The sequence below is a fragment of the Papio anubis genome, chromosome 20, assembly GCF_008728515.1.
Source record: "Papio anubis isolate 15944 chromosome 20, Panubis1.0, whole genome shotgun sequence".
In the NCBI taxonomy this organism is placed as follows: Eukaryota; Metazoa; Chordata; class Mammalia; order Primates; family Cercopithecidae; genus Papio; species Papio anubis.
The window spans coordinates 43,785,068-43,799,988 of NC_044995.1; the positions used below are offsets into that span (position 1 = coordinate 43,785,068).

Genomic DNA, 14,921 nt, shown 5'->3' on the forward strand with positions numbered 1-14,921 from the left:
GAGTCCTGGCCATCTGGTGCCGCTCACCCATCCAAGTGTGTGAACTTGGGCCTCTTGGTGTCCGACTTCTGGTGGAAACGTTCCGCGCAGGAGGGGCCTGGCTGGGGCTGTGCGCCCTAGTGGATGAGCCAGTGCATGACCGAGGTGAAGGAGCGACTGGAACCCTCCCCTCCCCTCCCCTCCCCTCCCTTCTCTTCTCTATTCTTTTTCTTCTTCTGCTTGACCTCAGGTGATCTGCCCTCCTCAGCCTCCCAAAGTGGTGGGATTACAGGCGTGAGCCACCGTGCCTGGTCTGGCACACTTTTCAAACTCGATGCGGGGAACTAGTACTCCAGGGGAACAGGTGGGAAGATTGGAGGGCACCGAGGCAAGGATGGGAGACCCCTTCCCATGGCCCTTCGGCTGGTATAGGGCCTCGGGCCAACTGCCCCAGTAGGGGATTGCAGGAAGAAGTGGCCTCTCCCAGGGCTGGGTGGGAGATGGAGTCCTCACACTGCACCCTGTCTCCAAGTGTCCTCGAAGTGCCACTTGGTGCATCCCACCCCCACGGCATCCTTGCCCTGTCTCCTTTGTCAGGCGTCCTTATCAGATCCCAAACATCTTCACAGGCCCCCTCCAATCAGAGTTTCCTGCTCTTCCTCCCCCAACTAACCCTAACCCTAACCCCCAGCTCAGTCATCTTGACCCTGGAGCCTCTCAGCCCTAGCCAGTTTCTCCCTGTTCCCAGGTGCCCCTGCAGAGAGCTCCCCCACTAGGCCTTTCCTCCCCTGGGTCTCCTGCATGGCACCAAGAATGATGGCAACAGCCCCAGCTGGTTAAGAAGACAGAGTAGGATCTGGCCTTGGGCCCTCAGCCCTGCCTCTGCCCCTGGACCCAGTACCCTTACGCCATCCTGGGATCAGGTTCCTCTCAGTCACAGACCAGCAAGTCCTGCCTGTCCCCATCCCAGACAAGGCACTTCCCAGCCTGGGGTCTGAGGAGAAATGGGCTCTGGCCTGGAGGGGTGCCACCTGCACCTCTGGGAGCTAAAGGAGGAGGACACCAGCACAGTCCTTCGGTCAAATTCAGAGTTTTGTGGCAAACCATAGAGGTGTTCTCTCAAGCCGGGCCCTGGTGGGGTTGGGGACCTGGGTGTCTTTGTTTCCAGACTCTAGGACAAGCCCAAGGCTGACTCTTGACATGCTGGGTAGCCAGAGGCTCAAGGCCAACTGCCAGGAAGGACAGGGCACAACCTCAGACAGTTCCACTGGGGTCCTGCCCCGTCCTGGGGCGCCATCGGGGGTGGAATTACCATGGAAGCAGGAGGCATGGACAGTGACTGTCAGGGTCCCCAGGGTTACATCTGCACTGTGTGTGGCCAGGAGAGCTGTGGCTTGTGATAGGACAGTACATGGGACTTGGCTGTCTCACTGCACAAGCAGTGTCATGTCCTTTGCTTGGCTGTCAGGCATGGGGGCAAGGGGCACTTTGTGGACCCACACTGGGTGCAGAGGGCAGGCCCTGGCTGGCATCTGCCTGAACCCAATTATGTTTCTGCCCCTAGGGGCCAGGCACCGTGTCTCATGCCTGTAATCCCAGCACTTTGGGAGGTCGAGGAGGGCGGATCACCTGAGGTCAGGAGTTTGAGACCAGCCTGGCCAACATGGCAAAACCCTGTCTGTACTAAAAATACAAAAAAAAAAAAAAAAAAATGGCCAGGTACGGTGGCTCACCTCTAGAATCTCAGCACTTTGGGAGGCCGAGGCGGGTGGATCACAAGGTCAGGAGTTTGAGACCAGCCTGGCCAATATGGTGAAACCCAGTCTCTACTTAAAAAAAAAAAAAAAAAAAATTGGGCCAGGTGCAGTGGCTCATGCCTGTTATCCTAGCACTTTGGGAGGCAGGTGGATCACCTGAGGTCAAGGGTTTGAAACCATCCTGGCCAACATGGCGAAACCCCATCTTTACTGAAAAGAATACAAAATTAGCCAGGCGTGGTGGCGCGTGCCTGTAATCCCAGCTACTTGGGAGGCTGAGGCAGGAAAATTGCTTGAACCTGGGAGGCAGAGGTTGCAGTGAGCCGAAATTGTACCATTGCACTCCAGCCTGGGCAACAAGAGCGAAACTCCGTCTAAAAAAAAAAAATTAGCCAGGCGTGGTGGCGGACGCCTGTAGTCCCAGCTACTCAGGAGGCTGAGGCAGGAGAGTCACTTGAACCCAGGAGGCGGCGGTTGCAGTGAGCCAAGATCGCGCCACTGCACTCCAGCCTGGGTGACAGAGTGAGACTCTGTCTCAAAAAACAAAACAAAACAAATTAGCCAGGCATGGTCGTAGGTGCCTGTAGTTTCAGCTACTCGGGAGGCTGAGGCAGGAGAATCACTGGAACCCAGAAGACGGATGTTGCAGTGAGTTGTGGTCACGCCACTGCACTCCAGCCTGGGCGACAGAGTGAAGCTCCGTTTCAAAAAAAACAACAAACAAACAAACGTTTCTGCCTCTAGGAAGCTTTGCCTTGCCACTCCTGGCTCTGTCCTCCACCCCGCCCCACACCGCCACCCAGCAGCTGGGATTCTGCCTTAGCTCTGTGGGGAACCCCACAAAGGACTCTTTCTGCCCCCTACTCACTATCCTCCCTGCACTAGCCCCTCACAGACTCTGCGGTCCATCTGGTGGGGCCCTCTTACCTAAGCCCTCCATGGGCTCCCAATGGCCCCCAGTTCAAAGCCCAAACTCCCTCTCCTGACGTAAGCAGTCCCTTCTTGATCTGACCACGCCCAGGCTTTCCTATTCCTCCTTCCTAGGCATGGTGTGCCTCCTGTTGGTCTGATCTTTATGCTTTTACCCCTGGAAAAGGCCCTGACACCACCTCCTCCAGGAAGCCTTCCCTGATCTCCCTGCACATTTGTCTATTGAGCACTTACCACATTAGTGCAGGCTCCCCGCTGCCTAGTACCTGTCTCCTCCGCTCCACTGGAGACCCCCCTCAGAGCCAGGCACAGGGCAGAGTACCCCGCAATACCCCTGGAGGTGTGAGCAGAATGAAGGCAACTGGGTCCTGTGCTTCCTGAAGCCCAGTGATTTGGCATGCCTCTCTCTCCTTCAGGGGAGGCTCAGGTTGATTCACCGGGGTGGGAAATCATGCCCTGCCCCCAAACTGAATGCCCTTCTGTCCTCTCCCACCCCCATTCTGTGAGACTGTGGGGAGCTCCTGAGGGCTAGGACAGCGTCACCTTCCCTGAGCACGGTTTTTGGTCCTGGGGCTGGGCACCCACCACTGCTTGCGATTCTCCCAGCCCGCAGGCCAGTCCGTGACTGTGTAAATACACTTTATTTTCCATCTTTCCCGCCTGGGCAACATGTGGAGTGAACAGGCAGTGTGCAAAATGGTGGTGGGCAGTGTAGGGGGCGTGTGGGAGAGCCCCGCGGGTGCCTGCCCCGGTCCCCAGGCTTCATAACACTGAAAAGTGGGCAGCTAGGAAGTGGGGACGGAGCAGGGGTCCCCACCCCAGGAAGCGCCAGGGAGATTGCTTGTGACGCTACTCTACTGGAGGCTCCAGGAGCACCGAGGGGGGCAGCCCCAAGGTCATGAGGCCCGGGGGGCTGGGGGGAGGGAGGAAGGGGACTGGGGGGCATCGTTGAATTTTGGCACCGTTCTCAGCTCTGATTCAGCAGAGGCCACGGGACCACCAGGAGGAAGTGAGGGGAGGCCGCTCGCTAGGAAGCTCCTACGTGGTGGCCTGGCCCTGGCTGAGGGTGGGGCTGGGAACACAGGAAGAAAGGGAAGTAGATGGAAGCTGAGCACCCCCCCAGAGATACCCCTCCATCACTGGCCAGGATAGGGGGTGTGAGTGTCTCCCAGAGGAAGATGTGGGGTGCTGGGGAGAGGGGTCTCTTCACTTCCTCGAAGCTGCTCTGGCCCCAGAGAAGCAGGGAGACTTCCCGCTCGCCACTCACTCCCCAGGTGGCCCTGCACACAGTATGGGGGACTTTGGTTTCTGCTGCAGGGGCCATGGTGCCTGCACCAGGCAGGAGAGGCCGGCCTGGCCATCTGTCCCCAGCGGCCCAACTCCCCAAGAGATGGCCAGGGGTTGGTCAAGGGTCACTTCGTCCCGAGGAGTGTCATGGGGTGCTGATGTCCAGCCCAGAGCTGGTGCTCTCCTTCCTCAGGCCTCGGTTAGCTCCTGGGCGCTTCCCAGCAATGCCGCCCCTGTCCCAGAAGGAATCCTGCTGGGAGGTGGGAGCTGCCTGCTCATTCAGTGCTGGGACCTCTGGGTCATCTGTCTCTTGCCCTCTGCCCTCCTGTTAAGAGAGCAGTCAGCCCCTCCAGGCACCCCGGAACGCCAGAGGGCCCGGAGGAGTACAGACCAAGATGGGTAAACACTGCTGGGGAGGGAGAGCCTGCCCCGGGGTCCTGAGGAGCCCCAGGCCGGACCCCACCCTCTGCGCTGCCTCGCCGGGCCTCGCTTTGTGGGTGGCCGAGCCACAGAGGGCGCGGAGTTCGTCAAGTGCGGCAGGTGGAGCGCAGAACGCGGACTGCCCGGGCGCCCCCCGCGACTGCGGTCTCCTGACTCCGGGCGCGCGGGGCACGGCCTCAGTTGTCCAGGCCCTGGCTGTAGGGCGCGGCAAGCTCATCGGCGTCGCTGTCTGAGCTGCCCTCGCTGTCCTTGGCCGGCCGCTCTAGACGGCGGAAGAAGCGCGCATCACGCGGGGACAGAGGATACAACGCGTCCTGCAGGGCAGCGCCCACGCCTACGCCGAGTAGCTCCTCGTCCGACGACGGCAGCGAGTCCTCGTCCAAGTGCCGCGCCAGGCTCAGCCCGTCGAAAGCCAGCGGGTCCTCGAAGGGCGGCGGGCCCTTCAGCAGCCGCACCTGGGGCGGGGGACCGGCGCTGCAGGCGTGGACCGGCCTTCTGCCCCGCCCTCCCAGCCGCATCCTCCGCAAGGCACCGGCGCTCGGCTCGTCCCAGGCCGACGACACCCAGGCCTGTCCCCGGCATCCCCGCGCCGGCTCACCTCGGCCTTCAGCTCCTCGATCTGGTCCTTGAGCTCGCGGATGTACTGCGATGAGTCCGAGTGGTTCAGCTGACCCTGGATTCGGCCCTCCTCCCTCTGCGGGGTGCGCCAGGTCACGCGGGGCCAGTGCCATGCTGGGCCTGGGGTCCGGCCCCGCTCCTGCCCCAGGCCCTGCCCCCGCCCCCGCCGCTCACCTGGATCTCCAGCTCAGCGATGCGCTGCCGCATCTCGGCCACCGCAGCCATGCTGTCCGCCTCCCGCAGTCGCACGGCCATCACCTCCTCCTTGCTCTGGGGTCGGGGGATTGGGGGCAAAAGGAGGGAGGGTCAGGGGGCGGGACGCATCAGGGGGCGGGACCGCGGGCAGGGGCGAATCAGGAGGCGGGGTGCGGACGGAGGCGGGTCAGGAGGCGAGACCGCGGGCAGGGGCGGATCAGGAGGCGGGGCGCCGAGGGTGGGAGCGGATCAGGAGGCGGGACCGCGGGCAGGGGGGGATTAGGGGCGGGGCCTCATGTAGGGTTGCGTCCGGGGCAGGTGCCGCGGGCCGGGAGGGGCCGCGGGGGTCTGCACCTTGCACTCTGCCTCGGCCTGCTTGCGGCGGCTTTCGCTGAGCTGCGTCTGCAGTCCCTTGTTCTGTGCCGCCAGGTACTGCAGCTTCTCCTGCAGCGCCGCGCGCTCCGCCTCCACGCGGTTCAGAAGGTTGCGATGGATGTGGTCCTGGGGTAGGGAGGAAGGGAGGACGGAGAACCGTGGCGGTCAGGGCCTAACCCAGGGGCTGGCCACGGACACCACGCCCCTCCCCCAACGGGCAGGCACCCAGAGTTCACCTGCGTCTCAAGTTCCACCACGCGCTGCCGCAGCTCGCGGCCCTCGGCCAGGGCCTGGGCCTCGCGCAGACGCACGCTCATCAGCTCGTCCTGCAGCTCGCCCACGACCAGCTTCCGTGGGGACTCCTTCCAGCGGCCGCCGCGGGCCAGATGGGCCTGGGGGGTGAAGCCGAGAGGCGGGCGGTCAGCCTCCGCTCAAGAGCCCCGAGGGGATGGCCCTAGGGGCCGCTCTGCCCGCCGGCGCCCACCCGGCCCTCACCTGCCAGGTGTCCGAGAGCTCCTGCAGCTGCAGTTTCAGCTCTCGCGTCGAGGCCACCGCCTGGCCCTCCCGCACCTTGAGCGCCTTCAGCTCCTCCTGCAGCTGCGCCACGTTGTTCTCGTCGGGCAGCGAGCTGTTCCTCTGCGGGGAGAGAGGGATCAGGGCCTGGGGGAGCAGCGCAGCGGCATGGCCCTTCCTGCAGGACAAACGCCCCCAGCCACGTTTCCTCCTGAGCTCTGCCTTGGGCGGCTCAGATGGGGGAGGGCGACCCCCTGGACAAGGCCCACGGGGAGCAGACTCGCCTGTGGAACCGGCTGGAGCTCCTCAGCTGTAAAATGGGTGTGATAACAGCACCTACTCTCACAGGGTGTCCTAGGGCAACCCCCATAAACGCCGTCCTGCACATACTCAGACTCCCCGAGGTCTGAGATCCACCCGCTCAGGGGAATGATCAGGTAGAGAACCAGCCCCAGCAGAAACACCCTGTCTGCCCTCTGGCCCCCAGGCCAGGCCACACCAGGCCAGGCAGTCGCTCTCACTGGGAACAGGCTGAGTGCCAGCCTAGGCCCTGGCCTGGCACCCCAGGGCTCCGTGATGGAGGACTGATGCTCCAGGACCCAAATCCAGCTTTCTAGATGAGGTCCGCACTGACCCGTGTTTGGGTCTAGGGCTGGGACGGATCCAGCAGCGTGTCCTGGAGGCACACTTCCCTGTGAAGTGGAGGGAGGCGGGAGCGGAGCCCAGCTCTTGGCTGGTGGTGAGGGCCTGGAAGCAGATGGCCTCTCAGTCCTCCATTTGGGAGGACTCCCAAAATAGCGCAGGCTGGGGGGGTGGGGAGGCTCCTGCTGCATGTGTGAATGGGTCTCTGGGTGCTTTCCTTCCTCTGGGAGCTCCGTGGGAGAGTGGAGTCGACGCCAAGTCAGAGAGCAGTTGGGGAGGGACCCAGAAGGCCTGGGATGGTGTCTCCATGGGAATGTGTAGGGAGGGAGCCCCAGTGGGCCTGGGCCTTCCTTTCTCTCCTTCCTGTCCCCCTCCCCCATCCCCCTCTCTCCCTCCCTCCCTCCTTCCTGGAACCCGGTACCTGGGGAAACACACACAGGTGGGATGGGGGTATCCAGGAAGCTCATAGAAGCTGCCACGCTGCTGGAGTTTGCCTCATACAGGAGGGTGGGCATGGCCACGTGGGGTTGTGCTGTGTGTGTGCATATGTATGGTTATGTGTGCATGGGGGTGGGGGATTCTGACCTGGGGTCACCCCCAAAGCTTACCCAGGACCCCTCCTATGCCCCAGGGTCCCCCCGACACCTGCCCGCCTGCTTCCTGTCGCACCTTTTCCATGTCAAGAACCTTGTCCTGCATCTCCCGAAGGGCCCCCAGTGTCTCCGTCTCCCGCAGCCTCGACTGTTCCAGCTCAGTCTCCAGGTGGGACACGAAGTCTTCTGTGAGGCGGGGGTTCTCCTGGGGGAGGCAGAGAGCTGTGTGGGGCCCCAGGCCATGGCTGGGGGATGGGCAGCCTCCATGCCTGCTGGCTTCTGCCTCCCTCCCCAGAGCCCTTCAGCAGGGAGAGGGGCCCAGGTTTGGGGCATCATGGGCTGGACCCCCTGATGCTCAGAGCAGAGGGCCTAGAGGTCCTGGCACCCATGCAGCTGGCCCGGTCCAGCTTCCTTCCTGGAAAGGCTGCACAGAGGGGACATTCTGAAAGGGGACTTGCCTTGGCCTTCGGATGCCCCGAGGGACCCCAGTGACTGTGGTTTTCCAGGGTCACTGGTGAGGGTGGGAGATGGGTTCTTGCTGGGTGGTCACCATTCCAGCCACATGGTAGGTAAGGCCAGGGGTGGGGGCGAGGCCTGGGGCTGTGCACCTGTCTCTCCACCTTTCTCCTCTGCATCCCACCCTCCATTTCAAAACAGGGAAGGATGGGGAAAGAGTGTTGGTATCAACCTCTTGCTCCCTGCCCTGGCTTCTCAGAAGTTCCCCAGTGGGGGGGCCCCCGGAGTGATGGACACTGCCACCTGGACCTGAAAAAGGACATCTGGTCCCTGGGGTGGGCGCCGGGCTCCCTCTCACTGACCCTGTGTCCTGGTAGCGCAGTTCTCTGGGGGACTGCCTCAGCCCTCCCAGCCACCACCCTCTTCCTGTGGGTCTCTGAGATCCATGTGTGACGGTGGCTCTGCCTCAGCCCAGATGGCCCCCAGGCCCCATGTGGGGGCCCTGCCAGGCTGTGGCTCCTCTGGGCCACCTCATCTTGCCTGTAGTGGCCTCCCTTTGGGCCTGAGGAGGTGGCCTTGGGCCTCCCCCATCACTGCATCCCCCCCAAGGCCAGAGCTCAGGAGTCTCTCTGACGAGCCTGAAAGGAAGCATCATGCGGTGGGTGGGATGAGCCCAGCCTCAGTTTCCCTAACGTCCATGCTGCCTCATAGCAAGGTGGGACGAGATTGCTCGCAGACTCTGAGGGCCACAACAGCAGCATCATACTGATGGGGTTCACGGGGACAAGTGAGAAACAGTGAAACTGCCCTTCCGCTCCCCAGGAGCAGGGGATCAACTAGAATCCCTGGGCCAAGGCTTGAGCTGTAGTCTCTGGGCTTGGGGATGGAGGGGGCACCTCTGTATTGGATGGCTCTTCTTTCTCAAGTACTCCATGGTTTCTCCAACCCACACCCCACCGCCAGGCCCTGCTGGGTCAGGCCAGGATGGCAGTGGGGCCTACAGCATCGCTCCCTGCCCTCTGGGGCATATGTCCCGGTGGCCTGCGGGGCTTAGGGCTGCAGCCACTGGTGGTCTCTGCAATCAGGAAGCCCAACTGCTAGGTGCAGCTGCAATTAAGTTTTTTTTTTTTTTTTTTTTTTTTTTTTTCTTTTTTTTGAGGTGGAGTCTTGCTCTGTCATCCAGGCTGGAGTGCAGTGGCGCCGTCTTAGCTCACTGCAACCTCCGCCTCCTGGCTTCAAGTGATTCTCCCGCCTCAGCCTCCTGAGTAGCTAGGACTACAGGTGCATGCCACCACACCCGGCTAATTTTTGTATTTTTAGTAGAGACGAGGTTTCATCATGTTGGCCAGGCTGGTCTCCAACTCCTGACCTCAGGTGATCTGCCCACCTCAGCCTCCCAAAGTGCTGAGATTACAGCTGTGAGCCACTGTGCCAGGTCGCAGTTAGGTTCTAAAAGCTTTCAGGAGAAGCAGATTTTTTTTGGGGGGGGCCCAGCTCATGCGCCTGCCCATGATGGGATCCAAAGTTCATGGCCCACAAGACACTCAGGGTGCCCCCTCAGCCCCACCCTGCCGGCTCAGAGCTCCCCAAACAGTCCTGGACTGCCCTGCTCCCATTCTTCATGGCTGGCCCCCTGGGGACACTCAACAATTCTTCAGACTCTGGGGAGAGGCAAGGGCCTCGGTAAGCAGTCATAGCCCTGTCTGCTGCCTGTGACATGGAGGGAACCTTGCAGGGATAGCCCGATCTTCAGAGGTCTCCCTGCTGAGGCTGGGGGGTTGGGAAGTCAGACACTGCAGACACCCTACGAGGTGGCAAGAAATGGGAATCAGGATGTCGCAGAATGTGGAGTTGCTGGGGGAGAATCTGCGCTTGTCTCTGGGTTCCCCTTACCCCAGAAAGGAACAGGAGGGCCAGGCTCTGAGGCCCGCAGATCTGAGCCCTGAAAGAAAACTGTGGGGCGGGGGCGCGGGGCGTGGCCCCGCTCAGCAGCCCCGCACACCCGCCTGTACCTGCTGCTCCTGCAGCTGCCGGATGGTGCTCTGTGCCTTCTGCAGGTCCTCGGCCGCCGAGCTACACTGCTGCCGCACCACCGCCAGCTCCCGCTTGATGACGTAGTTCTCTTCTGCCTCCTGCGCCCGTGTCACTTGCCCCTGGGCACAGCAAGGATGGGGGCGGGGAGGGGGAGGCCGTGACCCTCGGCTCCCACCCAAGGCCCTGCCTCCCGCCACAGGGGGAGGCCCAGAGAGTGGAGGTGGGTGGAAGTGAGGTGGGGGGCCTCCCGTACTCAGAGCCTGGGATGGGCGTCCCACTGGGCCTGGGGACGTGGGTGGGTGACAGGCAGGAATAGGACACCTGGAGGAGCCTGGGAGGAACAGAGCTAGCCCTGGGCTTGGAAAGCTCAATCTCCTTCCCCACTCTGGCTCTTGGTCTCTGCCCCAGTTGGGGTCCTTATCCAGGGGCACAGCGAGGCCACCTGTGCCTATTCGTGCCAGACTCTGCCAGTGAGGGTGAGGATCTGGGGACAGCCAAGGCCCCAGCAGGACAGGACTGGACTCCCAGGGGGCATCTTCTCCAGTCCTGGGCTCTGGGGCCTCCACCTGCCTGGGGCTAAGACCCCCTTTTTTTCCCCCACCTCATCTTCGTCCACTACCCAACTTGGGCCCCCCATTCCAGGCTCAAAGCCACCAGGTGGCGGGTGGCAGCTTCCAGATAAAGCCATTCAAGATGAGGTGGCAGCAGGAGCAGGTGAGCTAGAGAAGATGGTAGCAGGCATTGCAGGTAGGAGCAGAGAGGAGCAGCGTGAGGGCCGGGGCGCGTGTGTGCATGTGTGTGTGTGCGTGTGTTGTGCGTGTGTTGTGCGTGTGTGTGTGCATATGTGTGCGCGTGTGTGCGCGTGTGTGTACGTGTGTTGTGCGTGTGTGTGCATGTGTGTGCGCGTGTGTGCGCGTGTGTGCGCGTGTGTGTGGCGTGTGTGCGTGTTGTGCGTGTTGTGCGCGTGTGTGCATGTGTGTGTCCGTGTGTTGTGCGTGTGTGCATGTGTGTGTTGTGCGTGTGTGCGTGTGTGCATGTGTGTGCATGCGTGTGTGTGCGTGTGTTGTGCATGTGTGTGTGTGTGTTGTGCGTGCGTGCGCATGCGTGTGTGTGTGTGTGTGCGCGTTGTGCGTGTGTGTGTGACCGCAGCACTGCACACACCAGGGCCTTATGTAAATATGCTTTTAGGTTCCCCAGCCCTCCTGGGTCCCCACCCTGTGTCGCCTGGAGGAAGCTTTCTGTACATGCGTGTAGACATTCACACCCAAACGCACTCACAGACAGCCCCTCCACACACACACTTCTCCCCACTTCACATGCCCCGCCCACCGGGAAGCCTCTGTGTCCCCCAGAAGCGGTCCCCAGCTGCCCCATGCATGGCGCCAGGCCTGCCCGCAGAATGGTAGGGAAGAGGCAGTTACTGGCTGTCGTGTGCAGGGTGCAGGGAAGGGGCCAGGAAGGAATCCGGAGAGGGGATAAAAAGCTACAGTACCTGGATTAACCTATCAGCCAGAGCAGCGCTCTCCTACCCGGCGAAGGGGATTCCCAGCGACAGGGGGAGGAGGCAGAGCGGAAGGCGCGGGGACAGGAGAGGGGAGACAGACAAGAACCACTTGTCACTAACGCAGTGGACTATCTCTAGAAGCGGGGGAGAGAGGAGGGAAGACCAGAGAACCAGCAGGAGAGGACCGGGAGGAAGAACAAAGCTAGAGCCAGTTCCGTCCTGGAGAGGGATTCGGTGTGCGTGGGGAGGTCGGGGGTGCCCGCGGCTGCGGGGGAGGCCGCAGGGCTGGGAAACCCACTGTCTCACTCTCCACGGCCAGCCAGGCTGCGGCTGGCTGCAAAACTGTGGGCTAGGAGGGGCGGAGGGAATTTCGGCTTCGTGCAGACCTCCCGGATAGTGGGAGAGGAGTGGGGTGCGTTTTAATTTTAAGGCAGAACAAGGCTTTGGGGTGAGGGCACTCAAATACGGTTGCCGACCCACTTCCTGTGGCCAGTGGAGGGTCAAGTAAGGACGAATGAGGAGCAGGAAGTGGGGGCTTCCGGGGCTGGGGCTCAGTGAGTCCCCGATTCCACCCCCATAACATGTTGGGGAGCAGAATCCGGGCTGTGGCTCCCCACCATGGCGCCACGCTTCTCCTCCACTGCGTTTCCTTTCCTTTCTTTTGAGGGCGAGACTTCCAAATTACAGGGTGCGGTGCCTTGTGGCCCAATTACGGGGCTCATCCACCAAAGCGGCAGTTCTCCCTCCTCCTCACCCCTCCCCATCCGCGCAGCCGGGGAGGGTGCGGAACGCAAATGTATTCCCGTGGCTGCAGGCCACTGGGTTGTAACTCGCCCCTACTCCAGGATTAATCACAATACGAGTCGCCCCCAGTTCTACGGCACTCCAAATCGGGTTCAGGTCGGGTCCTGGGGCAGGAGGGTAGGGCTGCTTAGTCCTCCAGAGAGGAAAAGACTTGGACGAGTCAGTCCCAGGTTGGCGGCCACGCCCCGCATGGTGGACAACGCCCCATGGCGACCAGGTCCCCACGGTGGCCACGCCCCTCACCTTCTCCAGGGTTTCAATCCGCTGTTTCAGGAGCCGGTTCTCCGTCCGAAGCCTCTATGGGAGTGGGGGGAGATCACGTCATAGGCCGCCCCCCACGCCTGTCTACACACACCCCTCATTCAACCCACTGCGGGGTCAGTCCCCTTAGGGCCAGGCCACTTTTCCGGGCAGGGTGTAGCCAGCATCTTACGTTCTGGGTCAGCGATTTCAGAAAACAGGGCCAATTCCTGTCCAGACTGGCTTTATTACAAAATAAATAAATAAATAAAGTTTTAAAAGAAACCTGGGTTCAGTAAAAATAACGTGAGTCCCTTCGTGGCCATGTGTGTGTTTGGGGGCCAGTCAGTACCCACAACCACTCAGAAGACTCCATCCCACAGGTGGGTCAGTCTGCCCAGGGTTGTGGGGGAATCAGTGGGGGAAGCAGCTGTGGAGTAGCCCCCACCCACCCCTCGCTGCTTTGCCTCAAGCACCCGGGTTCAATTCCGGGGGCAGGCTCCTCTTTGAGTCTGGGTCCAGCCTGCTGATCACGCATCCTTCCTCGACAACTACATTCCCGTGACTTGCCGAGAGCAACCTGTTCCCAGTGGTTTTTGCCTGTTCCCTGGCTGGGGTTTAGAAGACGTTTCCCTTGCTCTTGCCTTCCATTCTGTGCTGATGGATTTTGGCTAGATATTTGCAGTTTTAGGCCAGGTGCAGTGGCTCACGCCTGTAATCTCAGCACTTTGGGAGGCTGAGGCAGGCAGATCACCTGAGGTCAGGAGTTCGAGACCAGCCTCTACTAAAAACACAAAAAGTAGCCAGGAGTGGTGGCGCATGCCTGTAATCCCAGCTATTGGGGAGGCTGAGGCAAGAGAATCACTTGAACTTGGGAGGTGGGGGTTGCAGTAAGCTGAGATCACATCACTGCACTGCAGCCTGGGTGACAGAGCAAGACTCCATCTCCAAAAAAAAAAGAAAAAGAAAAAGATATTTGCACTTTAGGTTTCCCAGGTCTCTCTGGGGAGCAGGTGAGGTTTGCAAACGAGTTGAATCTCAACTGTACCTGCGCCCCCTTGCTTGATACGAAGGTGGTACAGAAATTGTTTGGATTGGCAGGTGAGTGAGGGTCCTGCCACACTGTAGGTCACACAGAATATTTCCTGGGTTTCTTCTGGGGAGAAAAGGTGATGGAAACACCTAGAATATTCCCAGGAAGCAAATGCAGTCAGACAGAACCGCAGACTTGACAGCCATGGATGCATGTCATGTGGGGAAACTGAGTCAGAGGGGGGCAGGGCATTGCTCTAGTTCCTCAGTTCGGCTGGGTCAGAGCTATTTCAGGCACAGGTCTCTGGTCCTCATAGCAATCTGGAGCCCTGATCCCTGGCCCCTGGGTTTCCCTGTCATCTCTCTGGCTTCAACCCATTATAGCACCAAGCACAGCCATCCCTGCAGGAGCTGGGCGTGCCTTTTGTATTTATTTCTATATTTTTGTAGAGACGGGGTATTGCTATGTTGCCCAGACTGGTCTCCAACTCCTGGCCTCAAGCCACCCTCCCACTTTGGCCTCCCAAAATGTTGGTATTACAGGTGTGAGCCACTGTGCCTGCTGGAGCTGGATTTCGGTCCTTGTCTGTTGGACTCCAGTGTTAGCCACTGTGTGGCTCTGCCCCTGAACAGCATGGAGCCAGGCTGTGTTGGGTTTGTGTGTGTCCATTCCTATCACTGGGGCGTCCTCAGTCTCAGCTGTGACTTTGGCACACAGCAGGTGCTCAATAAATGTTTTTTTTTTCTTTCTTTTTTTTTTGAGATGGAGTCTTGCTCTGTCGCCCAGGCTGGAGTGCAGTGGCGCAATCTAGGCTCACTGCAACCTCCACCTCCCAGGTTCACACCATTCTCCTGCCTCAGCCTCCCGAGTAGCCGGGATTACAGGTGTGCGCCACCACGCCCGGCTAATTTTTGTATTTTTAATAGAGACGGGTTTCACCGTATTAGTCAGGCTGGTCTTGAACTCCTGACCCCCAGAGATCCACCTGCCTCCCCCTCCCAAAGTGCTGGGATTACATGCATGAGCCATCGCACCCGGCAATAAATGCTTGTTGAGTAAATAACTAAAATCACGTGAAAAGGGAATAACGCGCAAGGAAGGAGAGAGCAGCTTTGCACACTCAGGGAACCCCCTGACCTGGTAGGGCTGGCGGGCCAGGTGCCCCAGGAACAAGGGGCCCCAGGTGAGTGCCCACGCCCTGCCCTACACACCCTGGTGTCTGGGCCCTGCGTGCTCCATCTTTCCCCATAAGGCGGTCCCCTGGGGGGGTCCTCCACTGCAACCTTCTTGAAATTCCTCCAGCCCCCAAGGCACGCTGCTGCCCTGGGCCTGTAGCCCTGGACACCCTGGGCCCGGAGCCGCTGCCCAGGTCAGCCTTGCCCACCGCGCACATCCTTGTCCAGAGCATTTAGAGTCCACACTCTAGTTCAGTGGTTTATTGATTGCTTCCCCATGACTCTGGACGGCCCAGCAGGGCAGGGACCTTGACAGTCTTGGTTACCGCGGCGTCAGGCGGGGGA

General features: G+C 60.7%; 1 protein-coding gene across 2 annotated transcripts in view; it reads right to left on the reverse strand.

Moving 5' to 3' along the window:
- Positions 1-3,288: 3,288 nt before the first annotated feature.
- EVI5L (ecotropic viral integration site 5 like) overlaps positions 3,289-14,921 on the reverse strand; it is a 32,845-nt gene continuing 21,212 nt past the window's right edge. Inside the window, exons 11-20 of one of the 2 annotated variants that reach the window (XM_003914806.5) lie at positions 12,372-12,425; positions 11,313-11,345; positions 9,799-9,939; positions 7,407-7,535; positions 6,078-6,218; positions 5,819-5,974; positions 5,562-5,708; positions 5,187-5,282; positions 4,993-5,088; positions 3,289-4,849 (exon numbers count right to left, since the gene is read on the reverse strand). In XM_003914806.5, the coding sequence (XP_003914855.1) occupies positions 4,571-4,849; positions 4,993-5,088; positions 5,187-5,282; positions 5,562-5,708; positions 5,819-5,974; positions 6,078-6,218; positions 7,407-7,535; positions 9,799-9,939; positions 11,313-11,345; positions 12,372-12,425 (1,272 nt within the window). In that variant the 3' untranslated portion in view covers positions 3,289-4,570. The remainder of the gene's footprint in view (positions 4,850-4,992; positions 5,089-5,186; positions 5,283-5,561; positions 5,709-5,818; positions 5,975-6,077; positions 6,219-7,406; positions 7,536-9,798; positions 9,940-11,312; positions 11,346-12,371; positions 12,426-14,921) is intronic. The other variant, XM_003914805.5, reaches the window with a different exon arrangement.